The sequence below is a fragment of the Sarcophilus harrisii genome, chromosome 3 (assembly GCF_902635505.1).
Source record: "Sarcophilus harrisii chromosome 3, mSarHar1.11, whole genome shotgun sequence".
Taxonomy (NCBI): domain Eukaryota; kingdom Metazoa; phylum Chordata; class Mammalia; order Dasyuromorphia; family Dasyuridae; genus Sarcophilus; species Sarcophilus harrisii.
In genome coordinates this window covers 163,025,676-163,050,092 of record NC_045428.1, presented here as the reverse complement: position 1 = coordinate 163,050,092, position 24,417 = coordinate 163,025,676, and the positions used below count along the sequence as shown (strand labels likewise).

At 35.4% G+C, this 24,417-nt stretch overlaps 1 protein-coding gene and 1 long non-coding RNA gene across 6 annotated transcripts in view; one reads left to right on the top strand and one right to left on the bottom strand.

Annotated features, from left to right (window-relative positions):
- Positions 1-24,417, bottom strand: part of ARHGEF7 (Rho guanine nucleotide exchange factor 7) — a 319,978-nt gene that overhangs the window by 276,788 nt on the left and 18,773 nt on the right. For all 5 annotated transcript variants that reach the window (XM_031958722.1, XM_031958725.1, XM_031958724.1 and 2 more), the window contains exon 2: positions 254-340. In XM_031958722.1, coding sequence (XP_031814582.1) covers positions 254-340 — 87 coding nt within the window. The remainder of the gene's footprint in view (positions 1-253; positions 341-24,417) is intronic.
- On the top strand, positions 571-10,597 carry LOC116422281. The gene is made up of 4 exons (XR_004232854.1): positions 571-872; positions 1,618-1,740; positions 5,869-6,043; positions 10,107-10,597. It is a non-coding gene; the product is annotated as an uncharacterized LOC116422281 (long non-coding RNA).

The window sequence follows — 24,417 nt, the reverse complement described above, 5'->3', positions numbered from 1 at the left end:
CGGCGGAAGGGAGGACGGGATGCAGAGGACCACACCTGGGGAGCCCCAGCCCCCCAAGCATCCGTGCCTGCCAGCCGTTTCCTCCGCAGGTATCGTCTCCCCTCCCCGGGCAGAAGGGAAAGCAGCTTCCCGCAGCTGGAAACCGGGGGCGCAGCAGCATCTGGGGCGCCCCGCCCCGGGCCGGCGCCCCAGAATCCCGAGGCTGCCCAGCCGAGCGAGGGCCTCCTCCCCGCCCCCGGCCCCTCTGACTCACTTCCAGGCGGAGGGAAGACCCGCAGCCTCTCAGGAACTCGCGGATGTTGCTCAGACACTCGCTCTCGCTCCGGGGCTCCGGGTAAACCTGCAACGACACAAGAGCCAGGGGCCACTGAGAAGCGAACGGCAGCCCCAGCTCCTCCGCAGCCCCAGCTCCTCCGCAGCCCGAGCCCCGGCGACAACGCTGCAGAGAGGGGGGCAGGGCCGGGGGGGGGTAGCAGCGAGGGCCCGGCGCGTGCGCCCCCGGGCGGGGCCGCCCCCCCCCCCCCCCCCCCCCCCCCCCCCCCGGGGCGCGCGCCGCCGGGAATAGACACCTCCGTCCTTCTCACCCCTCTTCCTCACACGGCAACAGCACCAGTCTCCTTTTTTTTTCCTCCTCTCCTTTTCCTCTCACCAGGAAGTAGACCGGGCTGCCGGAAGTGACGTATGAGGGCGAGGAGAGGACAGAGGAGATCCCACGAGCCCCCCTCCTTCCCAGTCTCCCTCCACCTCTGGCTTGCAGCTGGAGCGAACCGGGCCTGTGCGCAGCCCTCGCCGCCGCCTGCCTGGAAACGGGCCCCGGGAAACTGCCTCCTGCCCCATGCCGTTGCGGGGAGAAAAATCTATCAGTCACGATGGTGACCAAAATTTTTACATAAGCTTTAATCATTTATTACATTGTATAGAACTCGTTATATGTTATAATTTATAATTTAGTTTTCATTGACTGTTTTTTACATCACCAAAATCTCTGCCGGTGTCCCGCTCCAGACCTGGAAGACCGTTACTTTCAACAAGTCGTAGTTGTTTTGTTGTTGTGGTTGTTGGGTTTGGGGGGTTTTGGGGGGGAAAGGAGGTTGGGAGAAAAAGAAAAAAGGAGAATCAAAACAAATCAATGAGGGGTATCCCCAAAGTCTTAGTGCAGTTTTAAACTTTGATAAGCTTGAAGAGCTTAAAACTGCACAAAGACATTAAGATACTGTTTGTCAAAAAAGGTCTGAAAACTTGCACCGCAGCAGCGGCCCTCCCACTTCCAAAGCAAGGGGGTGGGGACAGCTTTACTTATCCCATATCAAGGACCATGCCGCAACGAGCATTTCTTAAGCACTTACTACCTCGAGGTGTCGAGGGTACAAATACAATTAAGTCGTCCCTGCTTTTCAAGTTTACAATCTAAATGGGGGGGGGGGGGGGAAGGAGGCAGGAAAACTCACTGGGGTACCATAAATGACCAGAAAATCCCTAGCCAGGTGGTAGTTAATAATCATTAATGACAATCATAAAATTTATACAATTTTCAAAGCATAATAAGAATTTTATTTTGTCCTCACAATAACCCTGATGGTCAAATGCTATTATTATCCTCATTTTACTGGAAACTAGGTCAAACAGAAGTTAAAGCTGTAACTGCACTGAAATCTTTCACGTCTTCACGTCCAGTGCCCTACTTCACCCGGTGATGAGGCTCAAAAGAGGGATCGAATGACCTAACATATTATAATAAAGGTAAATATCTATCGTTCCATAAGCTCTTTACAATTATCTCATTTGATCCTCACACCAATTTGCAAATGGAGTAAAGCAGGCAATGTTAAGTGATTAGCCTGCTTCCGGGCACGGACACGGTGTCCAGGATAGTAATTGCATGGAGGTCTTCCCAGCTCGAGGTCCAGCAGGAATTTCCCACATCACATAGCTGCCTTCGATAGAAAATGCTTTTGAAACCTTGAAGTGCTAATGTAAAAAATCGCTATTGGGCGGTGGGGGAAGCGTGGCTCAACTATTCCTCAACTATTTCTGTTCTTCCCCAAAGGTGTTTTTCCATTCGAAATTTATCCTGGGTCCTCCTCCTACACACACACACCACTTTCCTACACCCTCCCACCTACCCCCAACACTAGCAAAGTTTAGTCTGTAGTGAGCTAGGCTTTTATTTTAATATGATGATTTTAAAAATAATTAACAGAATGCATTATGCATGTTGCGACTAAAGTGCAATGTTATCTTTTACCATGTTACTGCCATGTGCTTCCTGAATAATTAACCCAAATCATGAAATATCAGAACTAAAAGGAGCCTTGGAGATCATTTAGTAATCCAACCCCTTCGTTTTATTGATTTAATAATTACAAATCAAGAAAATTGGTTTGCCTGATAACTTAACTAGGACATTTTTATTATTAGGAGGCTCTATTGGAGAGTTGAGATAGAGGAAGAAAAGTAGCCTTTTTGCAATTGAGTATTTAAAATTTAAGCTTATATATTATTTCCTTTGAGTCTGGAAGAATAAGAAGCCAATGAATCTGAAAGTGTAATATATGTTACTGCCTCTAACAGCAACAGGCTTTAACAAAAAACAGAACCTGTACAGAATTAGATAGAATCTTCTAACACAGTGACACTTCCCAATGAGATACTAGTGATTTGATATTAATAAGACTAAGTGGAAATCACTATAATAATTTTAATTGGATAAAAGGAAAACTACTCTGATTGCTACAGCTAAATGTTCAATGACTGGGATTTCAAATTATACGTTAAATTTTCATCAAAATGCTAAGCAACATTGAGAAATTTAGTATTTGTTAAGAGGCATTTTTTTCCTTTCCTCTAGGGGGAAATCAAAACATTCCACCAAGCAGCTCCTAGGAATACTGTGGTTTTATTTCAAAGTGCCCAAGTGTTTTAAAATTATAAATTAAAACCAAGTCTGGGGGGATAGGAGAAAAGAAAGGAAAAAGGGGGGAAATTTTCCTATCTTAAAACTGCTCTAACAAAGAAGAATGCATTTTTTCCTCCAAGGAAGGATGCTGGCATTTCTCAATTCAAAAAATGAACAGGTTTTGGTTTTTTGTTTTTTTTTTTTTCAAAGAAACTGAAGCACACCGCTTTGCAAAAAATAAAATTGGTCTCTATAGTCAATGATTAGGATAGTATTATAGCTATTGTTTAAACTATAGCTTATTGTATAAACTATATTGTATAAACTATATAAAAAGACAAAATTATTAAGTCTTATAGAGACAAAAACATTCAGTATTGTTCTAAAAAGCACAGATCATCCAAAAAAATACAGTGACTCCTTACTCTTTCAAGGATGAAATATCAATCTTTTAAACCCTATAAAAGACATTATTCTCATTCTATATTCAAAGTCTATACATCTCTTCACCTCTTCTTCTACCTTTTAGAATCGCTAGATCCCTTCAAAGCTCGACTAGGGTCACTTTCTACATTCGATCTTTTATCATCTCTCTAGATGAATGCCTTTGAATCCAAAATTATCTTGTATTATATATACATATACATGTATGTATATATATATATGTATGTATAGATGTTTATGTGTACATATTGTTTCTACAGATGAAAATAGAGGCTATGACATTTTTGGTTTTATATACTCCAAAATTTTATACTGCTTAGAACATAGTAGGGGCTTAATAAATGCTTGTCATATGTTTAATAAATTGATAGATTTGGAAGATGATTTGGGACTCATACCTGGAAACAAAATCAAAAATCTCCTTCTGCCCACCATCATGTATCCTATGTAATTAACACTCCATTGTCTACATTACTGTAATTAAGGAGAAGCACAAAAAAAAATCATTTGCTCACTTTGATTTCCTTCCATTTACACAGTATATATATTTTGTGTACAATTTTTAATCTGCCCCCCATTAGAATATGAGCTATTTGAGGATGATTTTGTTTTTCTTTGTATCTCCAGTACTTAACATAATGCCTAGCACATAATCAGCCCTAAATAAATCCTTGTTGACTGAAATGCAATTTTTGTATTATATATAATAATTTACAAATTAACATTTGTAAATAAGTGTAGCAGATATATTAGAAATTTCTTACAACAGAATGACAAGTCACTTAGAAAGACCTGTAGTAGAGGTAATATTTATATAGCACTTTAAAGTTAGCAAAGTACATTATAGATATTAATTCATTTGAACCTAATAACCCTGGGAAGCAGATATTATTATCATCTCCATTTTATAGATGAGGAAACCACTTATAAGTTTATAAAAGGTTAATCCACTTGCCTAGAGTATCTGAGGCTTCATTCAAATTTAGATCTGTATCTCCCAAATCTAGTGCTCTCTCCACTGAGTCACTTAGCTACTGAAATCCTAAAAGTAATTAGGAAATTGTCCTAATGATTCTAATTTTCTTTTTTCTACTACCTCTTCTGTACAATATATTATACAATGAAAAGGGGCAGCTCTATATTTAGGCAGAAACAAAGCACCAAACTGAGAGTTGCCTTCTTTCAAAACTTTTTTTGCTAGGATTTCAAAGATCTTTCTGCTAATAATAAAGGGTACCTAAAAAGTAAAAATAAAAAGACTTTCTTTATCACCAAAGAAAACTAAACAAAGTAGGCATAATTGAAAAGTAAGTATAACTTGAAAGCAAGATTGGGGTGTCACCCATGTAAACAATCTATAGCTTGCATTAGCTGGTATTCATTTAATCGAACTTGTAAGGACTGAACAATCAAATTGACAATTTCCATGGCTCTTTCTTAATAAAAACAATCTGTCCCAGGAGACAAATGTCTCCTGATGTCTTTACCATCAATATAGGCAGTTAGATATCACAAGGGATAGCAGACTGAATGCTGTTTATGGAATGACAAAGTTGTGAGTTCAAATCCAACCCTACTAGATGTATGATCCTGGGCAAGTCACTTAAGTGACTATATTTCCCCATCGGCAAAAAGTTGATCTGTACAGTTGTTGTGGGGATAAATGAGTTAATATTTGTAAAGTGCTTTACAAAACTCAAGGCACTTGCTAGCATTAACACAGACTTCTGAGCCTCCAGCCAAAAGAGATTCCCCTCATGAATTTTCTAAACTACTCTTATGATCCTTAGGCACATATGCTTTGTATTTTACCTTAATTTTTAACATGATCTTATCTGTCCTACTACAGAATAAGCTCCCTGAGGAGTCATATTAATCTTTTATCATAGAACTTAACACAGTACCTAGAACATAGTGAGCCCTCAATAAATAGTTGATCAATGAATAAACTTGTTTATGCCATTTTATTTTGGTTCGATGTTTTCATAGATAACAAAAGGACCATAGCACAGTTATCAGAAAAACAAAACAAGACAAAACAAAACAAAACCTGTCCTTTAAATACAGGTATCTGGCTTCAGGTCCCAATTCTGTTACTAATTATATGAATTGGACAGAACACCTAACTGGAAATATTGAGATACTATTACCTGTCTTGTCCAACAGGATTGTTATTAGAATCAAATAAATTAATATATTTAAGATAAAAGTCACTAATGCAGAAGGAGAATAAAGGATCCCTGATGAGCCAAGTCCCCTAATTCCACTGATAAAATTGAAAACAAATATTCAAGATATATAAGGAACTGATTCAAATTTATTTTTTAAGCCATTCTTCAATTGATAAATGATCTAACAACATGGATAAATGATCCTCAAGAGAAAAACCAAGGCTATCTCTAAAAAAAATGAGAGAAATGCTCCAAATCACCACTAATTTGTTGTTGTTCAGTCATTTCTGACTCTGTGACTCCATTTGGCATTTTCTTAGCAAAGATACTGAAGTAGTTTGCCATTTGCTTTTCCAGCTCATTTTACAGACAAGGAACTGAGGCAAGCAGGGTGGATCACATAGTTGGAAAGTATATGACTTTGGATTTGAACTCAGGTCTTGCCGAGTCCACTGAGTGAGGTGCCTCACTATCATTTAGTCAAAGGCAAATTTAAGCAAGTCTGAGATTCCACCTCATACCCATCAAAAAGGTAATACTGGCAAAAGGGGGGTGGGGGGGAGGAAATCAGTAAAAAGTTGCAGGGTCTATAAGAAGACAGTTATGGGCTTGTGAATCAGTGCAACCATTCTGGAAAGCAATTTGGAGGTCTACACGAGAAAGATACTACACAAACATGCTACGAGTGAAAGAGCCAGCAATAACTAGCTAGCAAGACACCGTTAAAATTTCAATGTAGCATGCCTACATTGAACCTAAGAAATCAACAAATGCTACAAATCAGTTTGGTTTTTTTGTTGCTATTGATTGTCTAGACTTCCATAAGGGAGAAAATATTAATAATAGACATAAAACTTAAAAGAATGCTATTTGATTTCTTTATGTACAAATATATTTACAACAGTTCTTTTTGCAATAGCAAAAAACTGCAGACTAAGATAATGTCCAATTGAGGAATAGTCAAATTTCAGTATATTAATGTAATGGAGAAATATTATATTATAAGAAATAAGGAAAATTATGACTTTAAGAAGAAAAAGACAAAAGAAATTATGCAGAATTAAGTAAAATGGAAGAACAATTTATACAATATCACATCAATATAAAAAGAACAATTTAGAGGATTTTATAAAATAATGAAGAAATTAATAGAATGACAATACACAACACTAAAAATAATGAACTTTGAAAATTTTACGAACTATTATCAATACAAAGACCTTTCATGATTACAGATGATGAAAAAAGGTTATCAGTAACAGATTTGACAGATTTAGGGCAAAAAATGAGACATATATGTATGTGTATATGTATGTGTGTATGTGTGTGTGTATATATGTGTGTGTGTATGTGTCTGTATAAATATATTTGTATACAGCTATTGAGGGAATTTGTTTTGCTTGACTATTCATATTATAAGAAATTTGTTTTTCTTCTCCCCTTCAAAGAGGTATCAGGTAGAATAACGAAAAACTCAATTTCTATCCAAAAAAAAATTTTTTTTTCAAATGGTAGACTCCGTCAAAAAACATTACTAAGCACATACTATATGCCAGGCATTGTTTTAGACTCTGAAAGAGTCCATGCTCTCAAGGCTCTTACCTATCTTCTTTATTTTATAAGAATGCCAAAACAAAAAAAGCTAAAAACAGAAAGGAGAAAGAGAAGGAGGGGATAATAAAGAAGTTCAAAGTAGTACAATTCAGGTGAGAAATGAAAAATTAGTCTGGGGAACACTCCCTAAATAGAGGTTTGGGAAGGAGAGTCTCCCTCCACCCTCCATTCAGAAAGGTTCCAGGTTTGTGGATGAAGTGTGAGTACCAAGGCTGAATTATGAATTAATCTTTAAGGATGAAGAAGTTCCTACGGGCATGATGAAAAACCCAAAGTAGTGCAGCTAGATTTGGGGAGAAGGGAAATGCTTCAAATGTAAAATATTACATGTACTTTCAAATGAAGTTACTGTATGTTTTATTTCGTTACACTTCTCACAAAATACAAATATTCTGTAAATGTCTGTGATGTAAAAACAAAACAGACCAATAACATTTTAGAGAAATAAGCAATATTGAAATTGTCAGACTTTGGGAGTCCCAAGTGCATTCCTTATATACTTAACTTAGGCTTTGAGCACAAAGGATTGCATGTAAGACTGTCAGAAGCCCCACCCCCATGACTGCCATTATTCAAGGATTGCTTCAGGTGTTTTTCCCCCTCTTATTTAAGTAAGCAAATTGGAGAAATAGAGAATTTTTAAAAAGGGAAACTGACCCTAGAAATCGAATGGAGAAGATGATGACCTTAACTGTGCCTTTTGCTGACTGCTCCCAACCAGAAGGGCATATCCTACTTCTTCCTCACATATCAGTAATTGTGACTATCAAAGAAGCATGTATTTAGATAGTCTGAAAGAGGAATTCAAGGCTATAACTTCTTAAACTTTCTGAAAAGAAATATGGACGCTTAGAAAATGACAGAAAAGACAGATCTCAAAGTCCAGAATCCAAAGTAGTAAAACTGGGAGTCCTTTCAACTAATTCTATTTTTTTTGGTTATTTGTGAAAAAACTTAGAAAAAGTCTAGAATTGGGGGTCTAAAAGACATCATAAATTCAATAATGTCCAAATCCCCCAAACCCTCTCTTTCCCTCCTACCTTCTCTATAACTGTAGAGGGCAGTACCATCCTCCGAGGCCCTTGGACTCACAACCCAGGAGTCATCCTGTACTCCTCACTATTTCTCATTTCTATAACCAAGCTGTTACCAAGGCCTATTTACTTCACCTTTCCAGTCTCTTGATTATGTCCCCTTCTGTCCTCTGACACTGCTATCACTTTAGTTCATTTAGTAGGTTTTCATTACTGGAGTTGTATCTGGACTATATTTTGCTTCTTTTGTACCTTAACTTAACACAGTAACTAGTACATAGTAGGTGCTCAATATACATTTATTGATGATTGATTGATCTCTATACTTGTTCACTCTCTCTAGAGATGGTATGCATATTTGTGAGAGTATGCCTTAGAGTGGGGAGTGAATGCTCGAATATAAAACCATCTACTATGCCTCTTGGTAAATGCCTTTGCTCTCAGATAATTATGTTCTCTGGTTGCCTACTGAGAGTAAACACATTTGGAAAGACTTCTGAGCTATAGTGCCAAGAATGTGGATCCACAAAGTACCTTGAATCGAGAATAGTCATTTGTGAAACCCGTGAGTTAGAGAGTTTAAACACACTTTAAAAATGTAAGTCATCATTATCATATAAAATTAGAGCCATGAGATTAGTCTAATTCTGTTTTAGAGATGGGGAAAATGGAGTTTTTGAGTGGTTAAATGATAAGCTAAATCACACAGAGAGAATGAAACAAGTAGAACCAGGAAAACATCATACACAGTAACAAGGAAGATTGTTCAATGATCAACTATGACAGACTTGGTTCTTCTCAGTGGTTCAGTGATCCAAGGCAATCCTAATAAACTGCACCCAGAGAGAGAATGATGGAGACTGAAAGTAAATCAACACATTTTGTTTACTTTTTTTCCTTTGCTTTTTTTCCCCTCATATTTTTTCCCTTTTATTCTGATTTTTCTGTCCCAACATGATTCATGTAGAATATGTAAAAAAAAAAAATCTACATGTGTAACCACCAAAAAATGTTGTTTTATATGTGCCTTCATTTTTTTTTAATGAAAGAAAAAAAAATCCGTGTGATCACACATAATACAGAACCAGCACCACAATCAAGGTATCCTGGCTTCTGGGCAAACTCACTTTCTACTACGAGGCATTTCATGATACAATGATATTTCTCTGAACAGAGAGATTGCATTGAAGATGTATTTCCCATACTTTATCTACTGACTCCTAGAATGCAAGATGAATGTATATTCAAATTTGGTTGGAAATCTTTTGAGAGTTTAATGGAACATTCAACATTTAACAACCCAGGCAATATATTCAGTCAATTAGGATTCAACTAGCATTTGTTAATGGTTAAATACAATGTGTCAGACATGGTAGTCAATGAGAAATAGGAAAAAAAATTTTTAAGTCCCTTCCCTCAAGAAGCTTACATTCTATTTTTCAAAAAAGGTAATTATGAAACATGTACAATATAATTTTAAGGGAGAGGCAAGAAGGTACAAGGATAAGTAGAAAATAATTAACAGAGGATTCTGGGGTAAAACACTGGAATTAAGAGGGGCTAGGAAAAGTTTCCTATAAAGGTGAGATTTTTTTTTAGTTGAGATTTTAAGGAATGCAGGAAGGTCAACGTAGGTGGAATAGAGGAGGAAGAAAACTATAGGTATGGGAGGCAGCCAGAAAGAATACCTATACCATGAGATGGAATATTTCGTTTGTGAAACAGCCAGGAGGCCAGTGTCATTTGGTTAAAAAAAAAGGGGGGTTCGTTCACTCTTCCTATAGAAAGGAGATGGCACTTAAGTTGAGCTATGAAGACACCTAGATATAGAAAAATAAAGACCAATTTTTAAAAAATGCCTATGTTAAATACTTTTACAAATATTATCTTATTTAATCCTCTTTACAACCTGACAAGTTAAGTGCTACTTTTATTCCCATTTTACAGTTGATGAAATTGAGGCAGACACATGGAACATCAAGAGCTCACAACAAGTAAGCATCTAAGGCTGTATTTGAATTTAGGCCTTCCTGACCCCAGGCCTAGCCATGCTATCCATTTAAAACTCTTTCCTATCTTTTTAATCTTCCTACTGTCTGGTGGATATATGGGGTGCTCAGGGAAAACTATGGCCTCAGGTGTGAGGGCTTACTGAGCCCTTTATCAGGCTTGCTCATCCCACTTTGGTGTTTGGTGCTCATTTCCCACTGTGGCTCCAAGAATCCATAGGATGTGCAGTGGCCACATCCCTGTAAAACTGTCTTGGCAGATGGGCTAAACCAGGTTTACAGGCCTCAAACCCATAGATGAGTTAGGAGGACATCCACCTCAGGGGGCTCTTCCCCCTGCCCCATGGAATGGGCAAATGAAAGAGGTTGAGGCCTATGGAATACTTATGAGCTTGATCAAACAATAAAATGTCATGATCTTCTACTGAATTTCCTTCTGTCTGCTCCTGTATGTATTTTGTACGTATCCATTTATTTCAATGTTCTCTTCCCTCATCGGATTGTAAGTTCCTTGAGGACAGGAATGGTTTCACCTTTTTTTTTGTTTTGTTTTAGTATGCCTGGTGTTTAACCCAGTGTCTGGCAGGTGTAGTAAGTGTTTGATGATTACTTATTCATTAATTGAGTTGAATCCTAAAGAAAATGGGATTTTGAGAGACAGAGTCAGAAAGGGAGTATATTGAAGTCAGGGAGATGGCATGCAAATGAGTAGAAACAGAAAAGTGAATACAGAGTGCAGGGAATAAATTGCATGTGAAAATGAATAGGTCTTAGCAAAATTTGAATCAGAGACATTTCTCTCTTTATCAAATTTTAATTGTTTTTTTTTTCCTTGCCATTTATTCCATAATGTACCCTACACAAGAAAACTGTAACTCATTTTAAAAAAAAAAGTTTTGTATTCAAATGGAGATGGCCAAAGCAAATAGCATATTTAGAAATATTTGTAGACAAAATGACCTATTCAAAAATTAAATCCAGATTTCCAAGGAGAGACATGAAAACTCCATGGAGAAAATCATCAAGATTATATTATTTAGGCTAATATGTAAATATGTTTTGCATGACTTTACATGTATAATCAACATCAATTGCCTGCTCAACAAGAAGAAAAGGGTTGGGAGGAAGGTAGAGAATTTGGAACTCAAATTTTTTTAAAAAGATTGTTAAATTGTTTTACATGTATTTAGGAAATATTTAATAAAATAGACTTTTAAAAAGTTTTTAAATTGTACAGCCCCTTTACCCAAAACAGATTACATACATTATTTTTAAAAACTCATAGTTTCTTGAGGGGGTGGTTCATTCATTCAAATGGCAAAAACAACTTCAGCTCCTTCAGGATGGACAAAAATTCAAAGCTTCAAAACTACATATTCAAATATGGCAATTAAAAAAAATTCAGACCTATTATTTCATTGTTATAGAGCAGCCAAGTGGCACAATGGGTAAAGTGCTGAATATGAAATCAGAAAGACCTGGCACGTTTATAAATTGTGTAACTTTGACTAGTCATTTAACCTCAGTTTCCTCATCTGTAAAAATGGGAATAATACTTGCATCAGTTATTTATTTATTTATAAAGTACATTGCAAATTTTATAGAGATATTTATGTAAATGTTAGTCATTATTATTGTTATTGTTTTTACCAGCATTATTGTATGGAATTCCAATTCTAGAAACTGGTGCATTACAGAAATCAATACAGATCAGCAATTAAAGTGATTCTTCTGAAACTTAAAATCTTCGAAATTGCTCAGGATACATAATTTGCCTGTGGTCAGGCAACTAGCACATCTCAAAGGCAGGACTTTAAGTCAGATGTTCTTAATATCAAGGCTAACTCTTTATCCTCAAAATCACTTATCAATATTCCAGTTTGAACCCACAAAGTAAAGAATGTCAAGGTAGAAAAGATGTGAGGAAGTGAATACTTAATGTTGGAAGAGTTGTGGAAAGTAAGACACTAATATACTCTTATTCCAAATTTTAGCACAGAGTCTGACATATAGCAGGCACTTGCTAAATGTTTATTGATTAACTGATTGATAAGCTGTAAATTGGTCTTCTAGAAAGCAATTTGGAATTATGTTTAAAAATTGATTAAAATATCCAAAACCTTTAATTCAAAGATCTTATTGTCAACTAAAGAAGGTAATAGAAAAAAATTAAAGTCTAATATATACACTGACATATTGATGGCAGTACTTTGTGTGGTAGCCAAAAAGAGGAAATAAAATTGGTATTCATCAATTGGAGAATTGATAAGTAAATTGCGGTACATGAATATAATGAAACATTACTATAGCATAAGAAATGATGATTATAAAGAACATAGAGGCAAGGGAAAGCATATGAACTGATGAAAAGTGAAGAAAGCAGAAATAAGAAAAATTAAGTACACAACTACGAAAAAAAATAACAGATTTCAATTGTGTGTTGTATAATTATGTTGACTGATCTTAGTTTGGAAGAAGAGATATAAGAAAGTGCATTCCTGGCTTTCTTGCAGAGGTGAAGGTCCATGGAAGCAAAACACAGCATATACTGTAAAATTCCATGAATGTTGGTTATCTTTGCTAAAGTGCTATTTTTCTTTTCTTTTTAATTCTTAGTTTAAGGGATGGCTTTCTGGGTGGGAGAAAAGGGAGGGATCTCTTGGGAAAGGATATAAAAACAAAGACTATCAATAATATCTTTTTAAGAAGTACAGGAGGTGACTGCCTACACCCATCAGATAAAATGGAATTAATTTCACCATTGAGTCATACTTAACTTTCAAATGTAATTTTAGGTTATGGAAAAAAGTGGGAGAGTTAGTATCCTAGCCAAGAGAGCTGATTTTGAAACCTGTATAAATGATGCCAATACTTTTAGGTCACACTTCATGCTGAAATCCAGACACAAAGGAAATAGATCACCAGCCAGGATATGCCCCAGTTGTTAAATTTTCTTTGAATGGCTCACACAGAAACCATTTTACTCTCTCTGGAAAGAGCTTGGAAAAGAAGGGAACATTGGAAAGGTACTTAGAATTTATAGGTTACTCTCCAAATTAAGCTTGGTGGTCAGTTAAGGATGTTTCTTTATAAGAACTTTCCAACTGCTCATATGGAAATAATCATCTTTTAGGGGATGTTTTTCTGTTTCTCCTTCATGGAGCATGGTAATGAAAATAACCAATAAAATAAGGATTTTGTAATTATGCAATATTGTTTTATTTCTTCTTAGTGTCTATTTCTATATTTTCTTTTCTGTGATTTTTTTTTCTACCACATTGATGCTCCTTACTTTTTATTCTTAAAACATGGGAGAGTTAATAACACTTGTTATTCCCCAAGGAAGGAAAAGTGATTTTTTTTTTTTGCTTTTTCCTTGTTTATTATTTTTAAGCTTAAGTTATCTAGGAGAAAGATGCTAAATAATCCTGACCATGTACATCCTTGTCTTCATACACAGTTCCTTCTGGGTGTGTTATCAGTATCTACAAGTCTTTCCATTCCAAGTTCTCTTATAATCCATTCCCCATCTGACATATCAACTACAGCTGGCAGGGCCTGTTACCACTTGCACATCTACCTTTTCTTGTGAGCTACATCTTAAACTCAGTATCTCCAAAGTTAAATTCATTATCCTTATCCAGAACCCTCCCCAATTCCCAATTTCTCTATTATTGCTATTGTTCTCAAAGAGGACAAAAATGATATCATTGTTAGAGTCAAATTAATGTGTCTGACTGTGGCTGATCAAACCAATACGAGCCAGAAATCAGACACAAATGAACATTAGGGGTGGATTCTCTAACTTTGTGCATCTTGCATTTCTTCTGAGCTAATTCAATTCTGCTTTGCTCAAAGAGCACAGCATTTTCTCTGATGGGGGCACACCATGATGGGCAGTCCTGTGTTAGTGTTTCCCAACTCATACAATTAATTTTAAAGTGCTTAAGAGAGACCTTGAGAGTGTCCTTGTATCACTTTTTCTGAACATTTTGTGAGCACTTGCCCTGTGTGAATCCTTCATAAAATAGTCTTTTTGGCAAGCATATATTTGGCATTCAAACAATGTGGTCAGCCCAACAGAGCTGTATTCTTTGCAATAGAGTTTGAGTGCTTTGCAGTTCAGTTTGAGAAAGGATCTCAGTGTCTGATGTTATCCTGCCAGCTGATTTTCAGAATCTTCCTAAGATAAGGGTACCATCATCCTTCCTAGTCATCCAAGCTCACAACCCAGAATTCACCCTCTTCCTCCCTTCTGAACCTGTGGTTCACGACTCCACAGGGGGTCTCATAACTGAATATGGGGGGTTGTAAAATTATAATTTATTATCAGTAAATTTGTGATTTGTATACCTATTTTATATACTTATATATCCAGGGTCACAAATACATTTTTTGAGTGAAAAGGGATAGTGAGTGAAAGAAATTACAAGAAACCCTGATACTCTCTACTCTCACATCCCATAACCCATCTTTGCCAAAGCCTGTCAATTTACCTCTCATATCTCATCCTCTTCCTTTTGGAACTGACTCTGCTGTAGGTGCTGATAACCTTGTGCTTGGGTTATTGAAATAGCCTGCTGGTTGATCTCTCTCTGCCTCGTCTTTCCCCACCTCCAATCTATCTTATACTCATCTACCAAAATGAATTTCCTAAAGTCCAGGTCAGACCATGGCCCCTGCCTACTCAAGCAGCTGCCTATTAGTTCCAAGATCAAATATAAAATTCTTCAGCTTAACCCAACACCTTCCTGTCTTTTTACATATTATTGTCCCCAGTCACTACATCTGCTATATAGTGATAATGATCTTCTAGGTGTTCTTTCTACAAGATACTTTAGTTTCTAATTCTGGACATTTTCACTGGGTATCCTTCTCCCTCCTGCCTTACTTCAGGTGCCAGCTAAAATCCCATCTTCCACAAGAAGCGTTTCCTCATACCCCTTACTTCTAGTGCCTTTTTTCTATTGACTACTTCCAGTTTCTCCTGCATATATCTTAATGATATATAGTTTTCATGTTGTTACTACTATTCAATTATAAGATCCTCAAGGGCAGTTCTGTCTTTTGCCTCTTTGTATCCTCAGTACTTAGCATAGTGAATGCCTGGACTAGACTCTTAAAAATATTTATTGAATGACTTATCTATTACAGAACCAGGAGCAATGGGGGGAAGTTAAAAAGAAACACATTTTCTGACTCAGATTTTGTAAGCTTTCCTCAAGATTTTCTGAAATATCAGATTAGTATATCTGCTCTTGTAAGATTCCCAGTAGTCACCAGTTGGGTTGAATAATTTGAATTAGGATCACAGATTTAAAACTAGAAGGGATTTTAGAATTTATTATGAGCAACCTTATTTTACATATGAGAAAACTGAGGCTAAGAATTAAGTGACTTGCTCAGGTCACACAGCTAATAAATATCTCAAGCAGTATTTGAATTTGTGTCTTCCTGACTTTAAGTTAAAGACTCTTTGCACTATGCCTGCTTCATGATATCTTAAATATTTTTATTTTTTCCTTGTATTTTTTATTTTTAATATTTATTTTCCTTGCATTTACCACTACTTAAAGTTACCATGTGACAGCTACAAAAGCATCCCTCCAATATACTGCTTCCCATATACTTCTCAACAATACAGAAGAATTATAATGTTCATCACTTCAAATTTGGTTTACGGCAACATTCCAAAACCTCATTACTGGAGAATGTTTTGCTGTTTAATATACAGGAGAGCTTTTGGGCAATGTTCAAGTCTAGCTTATGTGTCCATGAAAGAACTTATGTTGTTTGATTTAGTCATATTTAATGGACAATAGTTCCTTTGGGAGCCAAGGTAATAGTAGATAGCAAAGAGTCATTTATATAAAGGGAGACAAGAATGAAATAAAACTGGAAATAGCTAAGGGTATTCTAAGCTTAATATATCTCCCTATACACCTAGTTTGTGATATCCAGAAAGATAAAAGAAGGAGGAAAAAAGAAGTCAGTCTGTTCTTAAATTCTCTCACCTAAGATCTCCCAATGTATTTCTGTTGAATTAAGAACAGACTAACTTCCAGTTTCTCCCTCAATTTGGTGAATAACAAAAGGGAAATGAGAAAACAATTATCAGTCTTCATTTAAGTGTCAACTGAGTATAGACTAATTCAAATTGGCTATGGCTTGTGGCAGCTGGGAAGTGGGAGAATATAAATAAAGGCTTAGAAAAGCAAGAATTATAAAGAGTTAAAGTTGAAAAACCCACTGGGTGTGTTTTGTATATGTTGTTCTAAAAGCAGTATGTTATCCTTCAAGCTGGTTAAACTGATTTCTTTATGGAACTGTCTCATTATTTTGTATTAAGTTTAAACCTTATTTGATGGTTACCACTTTTAGTTTTTTAAGTCCCAATTAGCCACCATCAAATCACCTGGTGATAACTAAGAGAATTGTGCAGAGGACTCAAAAATTCACTTTTTTTTTTTTTTGGAAATGATTCAAATGTCACACTACATTTAGATTGGTCTGAAGTATGATGTTCTTAATGCAGCCTTTCTCTTTGTATAATAATAGAATATCAAATGAAGACTGTATTTGCCAACACAATAGAGCTCAGTTACTGCTTTCAGTCTTCTATCACCAAGGAAAATCACTCACTGGCTGCTGGTGGTATCAGTTTTCCTCCATGTCAGGTGGCATCTATCTTAATCTTAATCTTAACTATGTTAATCATATTCAGACTGATTGGAGGAACCTGTTCTAAGTCTCCTGCATGTATCATAGGGTTGGATTCTTTACTTAAATAAGAAATTTTCAAAACGTCCAAACAACTGACTCATGTGACTTTGATCTTCAAGAGAGACAAAGAAATATTTAGAAATCTGCCAATATTTTGTTGTTAGAACGTTTTGTCTAATTTGCAAAAATTTGTAAAAATAACAACGCAATAATATTCCATGATCATTTGATTTACTGTCACTTCTTAATGCTGAAAATGTTTCCTAAAAGACACTGCTTCCTGTTTCATATCCTCTCAGCTCAGTACACATTTTTGTGATAAGTATGTGTATATGAGGAGTGAGAACTGGGTTACCTATCTCTTTGAATAACTAGATTACAGTTTAGGCAAAGTCAGACAGAGATTGCTAACCTAAGTTATAGTAACTTAGTAAACTAAGTAATAGTAACCTACAGTTACAGTTAAGTAACCTAAGTTACAGAACTCAAGTAAAGGCAATTTTTGCCTACCTTAATTACAATCAATAAGTACTGATTAAGTGCCTATTATGTGGCAGACACTGTGGCAGCTAAACTTTGTCCGCCTTCCTGGCATACAAATTCTATGAGAGAAACAGATTGTGCTCATATGAGCAAATACCATGTGCAAAATAAACATCAAACAGAGGTGTGCTGCAGCCATCTGGAAGTGGCTCAGAAAAGCCTATTGTTAAATTTTCAGTATGGATCTTTATACTTCAGAAATCAGCAAATATACAAACGAGGTCTTGATTTATTACCTTGACAACAATTTAGACTTTAAAAACTAGGGAGGGGGATGTTAATTAGGGAAGTTAAGTTATAAAGTATGTTGTATGTAAAGTATTTTTTTTTCCTCTGAGAGCTGTTTGTTAAACATTTACTAGAAAATCCCTGAATATTAGGTAAATTTACAAAGAGACATTAAAAACTAGGGAAAAGACATCATTTAGAAGATAGTATTGAGATGAATGTTTAAGGAAATTAAGGATTCTAAGAAAGGGAGATAAGCTGTGAAAGACATCTTGTATAACGATGCAGATATAATATGATAAATAACAGCAAATTGGTCAGTTTAAAGGGAAATAATGTACAGTAAGCATGGAAAGGTAGGCTAAAATCAGACTGAGAAGGCCTTTTAATGCCAAACAAAAGGTTTTATACTTTCCAAGCATCTCTATTCAGAGTTCACAGACTGCTTGTGGCTGCAACAGGATTTTTTAATGTGATTCTTTAGAATAGGCCTATAAAGATCATAATGGGGCAAAATAAGGTTAGGTGAATTTTTAAAAGCAAGGAAGCAAGTCAATGGCACAGCTAGGGATAGAATCAAAAAAAAATTTTGAGCTGAAAGCATCCTTAGACATCATTTAATCTAATGTCCTCATTTTACAAATTAAGAAGCTAGAGATGGGTGGTCATGTAGCTTGACCAGTCACAGAAGCTAGTTAATGGTAGAATGGAGTTGTGATTGCCCTCAGTTTTCATGTCTGGAATCTCAGTCTCCTAATTCTCAGTTAGTAGCTTATTCAGTAGACTTTGCTTGCCAATAACTTTCTTCTGGGATGCTTTAGGTCAGGGAAATTTTGGTTCATATTGATTCATGCTAGAGTTATTTCTATATTCATTTATTAAAGAATTACTTGGCTGCTGGCCACCAAAACAATTGAAAGATAAGTTATCTGAATGAAACAGAACTGTTAGTTGTCTTTCATAATATTTCTTCTAAGTGCATTTTCTATTTTATTATCATTAACTTAAAAAAAAAAAAACAACTACAGGCAGCAAGTTTTTTTTAGTGGGAAGTGGTTTAGGCAAGCCCCCTAGTTTCCTACCAAGTGGGGATCCTATAACATAATTTGTTTTTATTTTGTTTTGTTTTTTGCTGAGGTAATTGGAGTTAAGTGACTTGCCCAGGGTCACACAGCTAGAAAGTATTAAGTGTTTGAGGTCAGATTTTAACTCAGGCCCCCCCATAATTGTTTAAAGCTCAATAAGATCATATGTTCTACCTGTTCACTTCTTTGACATAGAATACTTCAAAGAATCCATGATTTTATCAGTGTGAACACTCCCTCTAAACTATCCACACCTTATCTTTTATTTTTCTATATATCTTCCCACATGTAGGCAATAGGACTGGGGTAAGAATATTGGCCAATATTGAATCCTAAAATCACTGAAGAGTAGATTTAGAGCTAGAAAGGACCTTAGAAGTCAACTTTTCAACCTCCTCAGTTTAAGATACGATATTTTTCTAATTCATCTCATAAAATAATGGCAGCGGACATTTTCTGATCATGTCTAACTTCATGATCCCATTCAGGATCACACAGTTATTACTTGTTTGAGGCCACATTTAAACTTATGAAGATGAATCTTCTTGACTTCAATCCTAAAATTCACTAAACTACCTAATATAGTACTTAATACTATGTTAAAAATTGATCTTTTGTTTAATCACAGTTACTGATTATCTTATTTAATTTTAAAAAAAGAGTTTCTCTTAGTCCAGTATATTCTTTAATTAGCTTATTTTGTTTACTATTTATAATTGAGTTTTAAGAAACTCAATTATATTTTAGGCAAACTTTCTGATAAAATCTTAATAGATTTTATATTTCTCTTTTGTGTTTAGGAAAGTTTGGGGAAAACAAAGGATAAATATTAATTTAAAATAATTGAATCCTACATGTAAACTGTGCCTGGGTTTCTTTTTTTCAGCTTATTACATATTAGTTAATATTTTAATAGATCAAATATGCACATAATATTTTAATAGATCAAAATTAACAGGAAAAGAACCTTTTTAAAAAAATATTTTAGAAGGATATTAGCTATCATAGCTCCCAGATATAAAAGGGAGGGCTTTATGTCAGCAATAGCTACCTGTGCTTCTCTGTGAAATGCCTTTTTGGATAGCTGTATAAATTAGCTAGGTTGTAATTACTGAGTTGGTTAACAAAGTTAAAAGTCATGTCTCCATCTGTTCCAGTTAGCCCTACAATAAGGAAAAATAATGCTCAAAGGCCAGAAACTATACTTAAACTCCAGAAAGTATCTTATAAATATCATTAGGTTAAAGTAGATAATCTCAAGAGTTACCAAAACAATTGATTACTGCTACAAGAAGAATCTCTTCTTGGGCATGACTACTAACACTGGTTCAGCAGCACAAAGAAAATAGATATTATCTTCAATTCTCTCCTCTCCCACTGCCTCAACAAATCAGCAAATTATGGTCCATAAGCACATGACGAACCCAATACTTCATACTATCCTGTCTCAACCTTGCCAAAAAGGTATAACTATACAGTCAATAAATGTTTATTAAATAACTTCTGTGAAGAAAAGAAAAATCCTAACATAGTCTGCTTTTCCTAAAAATGGGGAAAGGCCTGAATTGTATATATTTTTTTAATCCTTTAAGATCTTTGGTCAAAAAGAAATATAAAACTTTTTGGATATTATTCACAATTATTATCTCTAAGGGAAACTCTGCCTAGAATGCTCTGCCCTCCTCCATTCTAACTATTGACTTCACAGCTTCCTTTAAATTCCAACTAAAATCCCACCTATTATAGGTGCTCAATTCCTATACTTTCCCTCTTTTAATTACTTCCTATTTATCCTGCATATAGTTTGCTTTGTACATATTTGTTTGCATGTTGTTTTTCCCATTAGACTATAAGCTTGAGAGCAGTGACTGCTTTTGCCATTTTTTGGAACCTCAATGATTCCAATCTAGCACTGGTGCTTAATAAATGCTTATTGATAATTTACGAATATGAATTTATTTATTTTATTATTTAATCTGTCTTCATCCACCACATTCTATAATTTTTTTCATTATCCACTCTGGATATGTGCTCATTTATCAGTACTTTGAGAAGGAAAGAGAGAAAATATGAGTAAAAGGAAAGATTTAATCAGGCTGTAAATTCAAACTCTATCAGAAAGTTTTTGTTAAAAGAGTCTTAAAATGCATTCAGAATTATTATTTAAGAACATAAGTGTCAACCTGAAGAAGTGTCACAAAACAAATGTACATTTTGTAGTTTAAGAAGCCATTATTAAATCGAATATATAGCTTTCGGGGATTCTACCTAACAGGAAATGATTAGATTTAGATTGAGATTTCAGTCCAGGTGAACATGCTGCTATTTGAGCTAAATGAAAGTAGAGGTGTAAATCTACCACATCTCACACTGATTAAGATGTAATTGCACTTACTACCACCTGTTAGCAAAGATACAGGATATTTTCTGGAACAAGGGAATTACCAAATTACTGTTGGAAGGTCAAATCTGGTCTGCCACGTTTTTGTATTGATTGTGAGCTCAAAATGTTTAAGTGGTCTTTTTTTTCCTCCTTCCTTTCTTTTTTACATTTTCAAATATAATTTTATTATATTTAAAAATAGAAAGGCTATTTTTAGCTCCCAGGCCTCACAAAATCTGGCAGCTGGCCAGATTTGGCCTCCAGGCCATAGTTTGCTGACCCCAGTTTTAGATGAATACCCTTTGCTACAAGTCTCACTCTTGTAAAAAATACATAGCCCTTTATGAACAACTCAATTTTTAAAATAGCAGAAAATGGATTAACAAAATGGGGAAACTTTTGCTAAGTAGGACCTTAGTTTCCAACAATTCCCTTCCAATATATTTCTACTAATCTGATGATGTTTGCTAGGACCATAGATCTTTAACTAATTTTTTGAGTATACCATAAACAAGATGATGTTAGTAACATGAAAGAAAAATATAACTGAAGAAAAATAGAGGTTCTTGGATTGTTTCTATACATTCAAATCCTATTACTGCTATATTTCTATCAACAAGATTGAGGAATCTAATATACCAGAACAAGTACAACTAGAGAAATTCTTAGGAAACCCCTTAAGGGCTGTCAAGATCACTGTAATATTTTCTTTAACGGTGAACATCAGAAAGTGCCAAATTATTAGAGAAACCAAATTATTTCTAGCAGTACTCTTTTTGTAATAGCAAAAATTTGGAAACAAAGTAGATGGTGAATGGCTCAACAAATTGAGGTACACAAATGTATCCCACATTGCTGTGCTTTAAGAAATGATGCATGTGACCTGTATGGGCACAAATGTTTGTGGCAGCCCTCTTTGTAGTGGCCAGAAACTGGAAACTGAGTGGATGTCCATCAGTTGGAGAATGGCTGAATAAATTGTGGTATATGAATATTAAGGAATATTACTGTTCTGTAAGAAATGACCAACAGGATGATTTCAGAAAGGCCTGGAGAGACTTACACGAACTGATACTGAGTGAAATGAGCAGAGCCAGGAGATCATTATATACTTCTACAACAATACTATATGATGACCTATTTTCATGGACCTGGCCATCCTCAGCAACGAGATCAACCAAATCATTTCCAATGGAGCAGTAATGAACTGAACCAGCTACGCCCAGAGAAAGAACTCTGGGAGATGACTAAAAACCATTACATTGAATTCCCAATCCCTATATTCATGCCCACCTGCATTTTTGATTTCCTTCACAAGCTAATTGTACAATATTTCAGAGTCTGATTCTTTTTGTACAGCAAAATAACGTTTTGGTCATGTATACTTATTGTGTATCTAATTTATATATTAATATATTTAACATCTACTGGTCATCCTGCCATCTGGGGGAGGGGGTGGAGGGTAAGAGGTGAAAAATTGGAACAAGAGGTTTGGCAATTGTTAATGCTGTAAAGTTACCCATACATATAACCTGTAAATAAAAAGCTATTAAATAAAAAAAAAAAGAAAAAAGAAATGATGCATGTGATGAATACAGAGAAGCACAGAAAGATCTACACAAACTGATGAAAAGTGAACAGAACCAAGAAAATGATATTTACACAATGACTACAACAACACAAATGGAAAGAACAATCACATATAATATATTAAAGGTAAATTAACAAAATTATAAATCTCAATCATGACTCAATGAAGAGATATGAAAGGAACCTCCTCCCACAGCACCCCTTTGTGGCGATGGGAGTCCCAAAGATATTAGACATTGTATCTGCCTTTTTCAGTATATTGATCAGGTGTGCTGATTTTTTCCTCTTTTTTTCCTGAAAGTCTGAAATTCAAAAAAGTAAAGGAACCCTTTCTCCCAAAGACTTTTTAATCTAATTCAAGACACATCAAAGACATAAATGAATATGATATATGTAGAATAGAAAGAAGATAAGCTTAGAGGAAAAACACTAACAATAGAGGAAACTGGAAAAGACTTTTTACAGTAGTTTTTACTTGAATTTTGAAGGAAGAGTGGGATTCTAAGAGGTTGAGGTAAAAAAAGGGAGAACATTCCAACTATGGGAAATAGGTAGGGCAAAAATGGGTATAGAAAATGGAGGGTAAGGGATGAGGAATAGAAAATAGGACTATATGAACAGACCGTGTGAAGACTGGAAAAAAAGGAAAGGATTAGGTTGTGATGAGTTTTAAATGCCAAATAAAGGAATTTATAATTAATTCTAGCAATTGGGAGGCAATGACTTATTGAATTGGAGTGGAAGAGGTGGTCACAGTCAGACCTTTAGAAGTCATTTTGGTAGCTCAGTGGAGAATGGTGAGAGAGACTTAATTTAGAGAGAGACTTAAGTCAGAGACCAATTATGAAGCCATGACAATAAACCAGATAAGAGGTAATAAGAGCCTGAATTAGGATGGTGGCTGTGTGTTTGAGAAATGTAGAGAAAGGAGGAACAAGATTTGACAACTGATTAGACATGAAAGCAAGAGTGGGGGTCAGGGATGATAATGACAAATAAATGAATGGTTCTTGGCATTAGAATTTAGTGATAAAACATTCACTACTTTCCGTGCAGCATGCCATTATAACCCCGGGACATTTATGGATTACTTACATTAAAAAGATGTTAAAATTTACTTAACTCTAACTAGATTGAAAAGAAACTACAAATACTTTTAGTTAAACTCAGAAACTACAAAATTATGAAAATACTAGGAGCTTTTATCAAAAGATGAACAATTTAATGCATCCTGGGAAAGAGAATGCAAGCTCCCTATGTAGATATTCTTTAAATGTCCTATGTTCTGAATTTGTTATGACTTCTGCAGCAGGGGCAGGTGGCAGATGTGGGAGAAGCAAGGAGAAAAGAATATCAAGATTGTTTTAAAAAGTCAAGTAGTTCTTATCCAAAAAGCAAAATAAATGAATAATCTGGATAGATAAATGAATAAGTAAGTTATGCAAAGGAGCTATTTTCTGTACTAATTACAGTTTAAAAAAGAAAGACAAATAACTATAAATAAAGCCTTAAGAGACTACATGGAAGGAAAAAACACAAAAACTCAGATCAAGTAGGACAAAAATAAAAACAACAAAAAAGATGCAGAAAATAGTATCAGCTTGCTTTTTTGGAGGGGGAAGAGGGAGTAACTTTTCTAATATATGTATTTGAAGACAGAAAATCTGGATTTGAGTGACAGATAAGCCAATCATCAA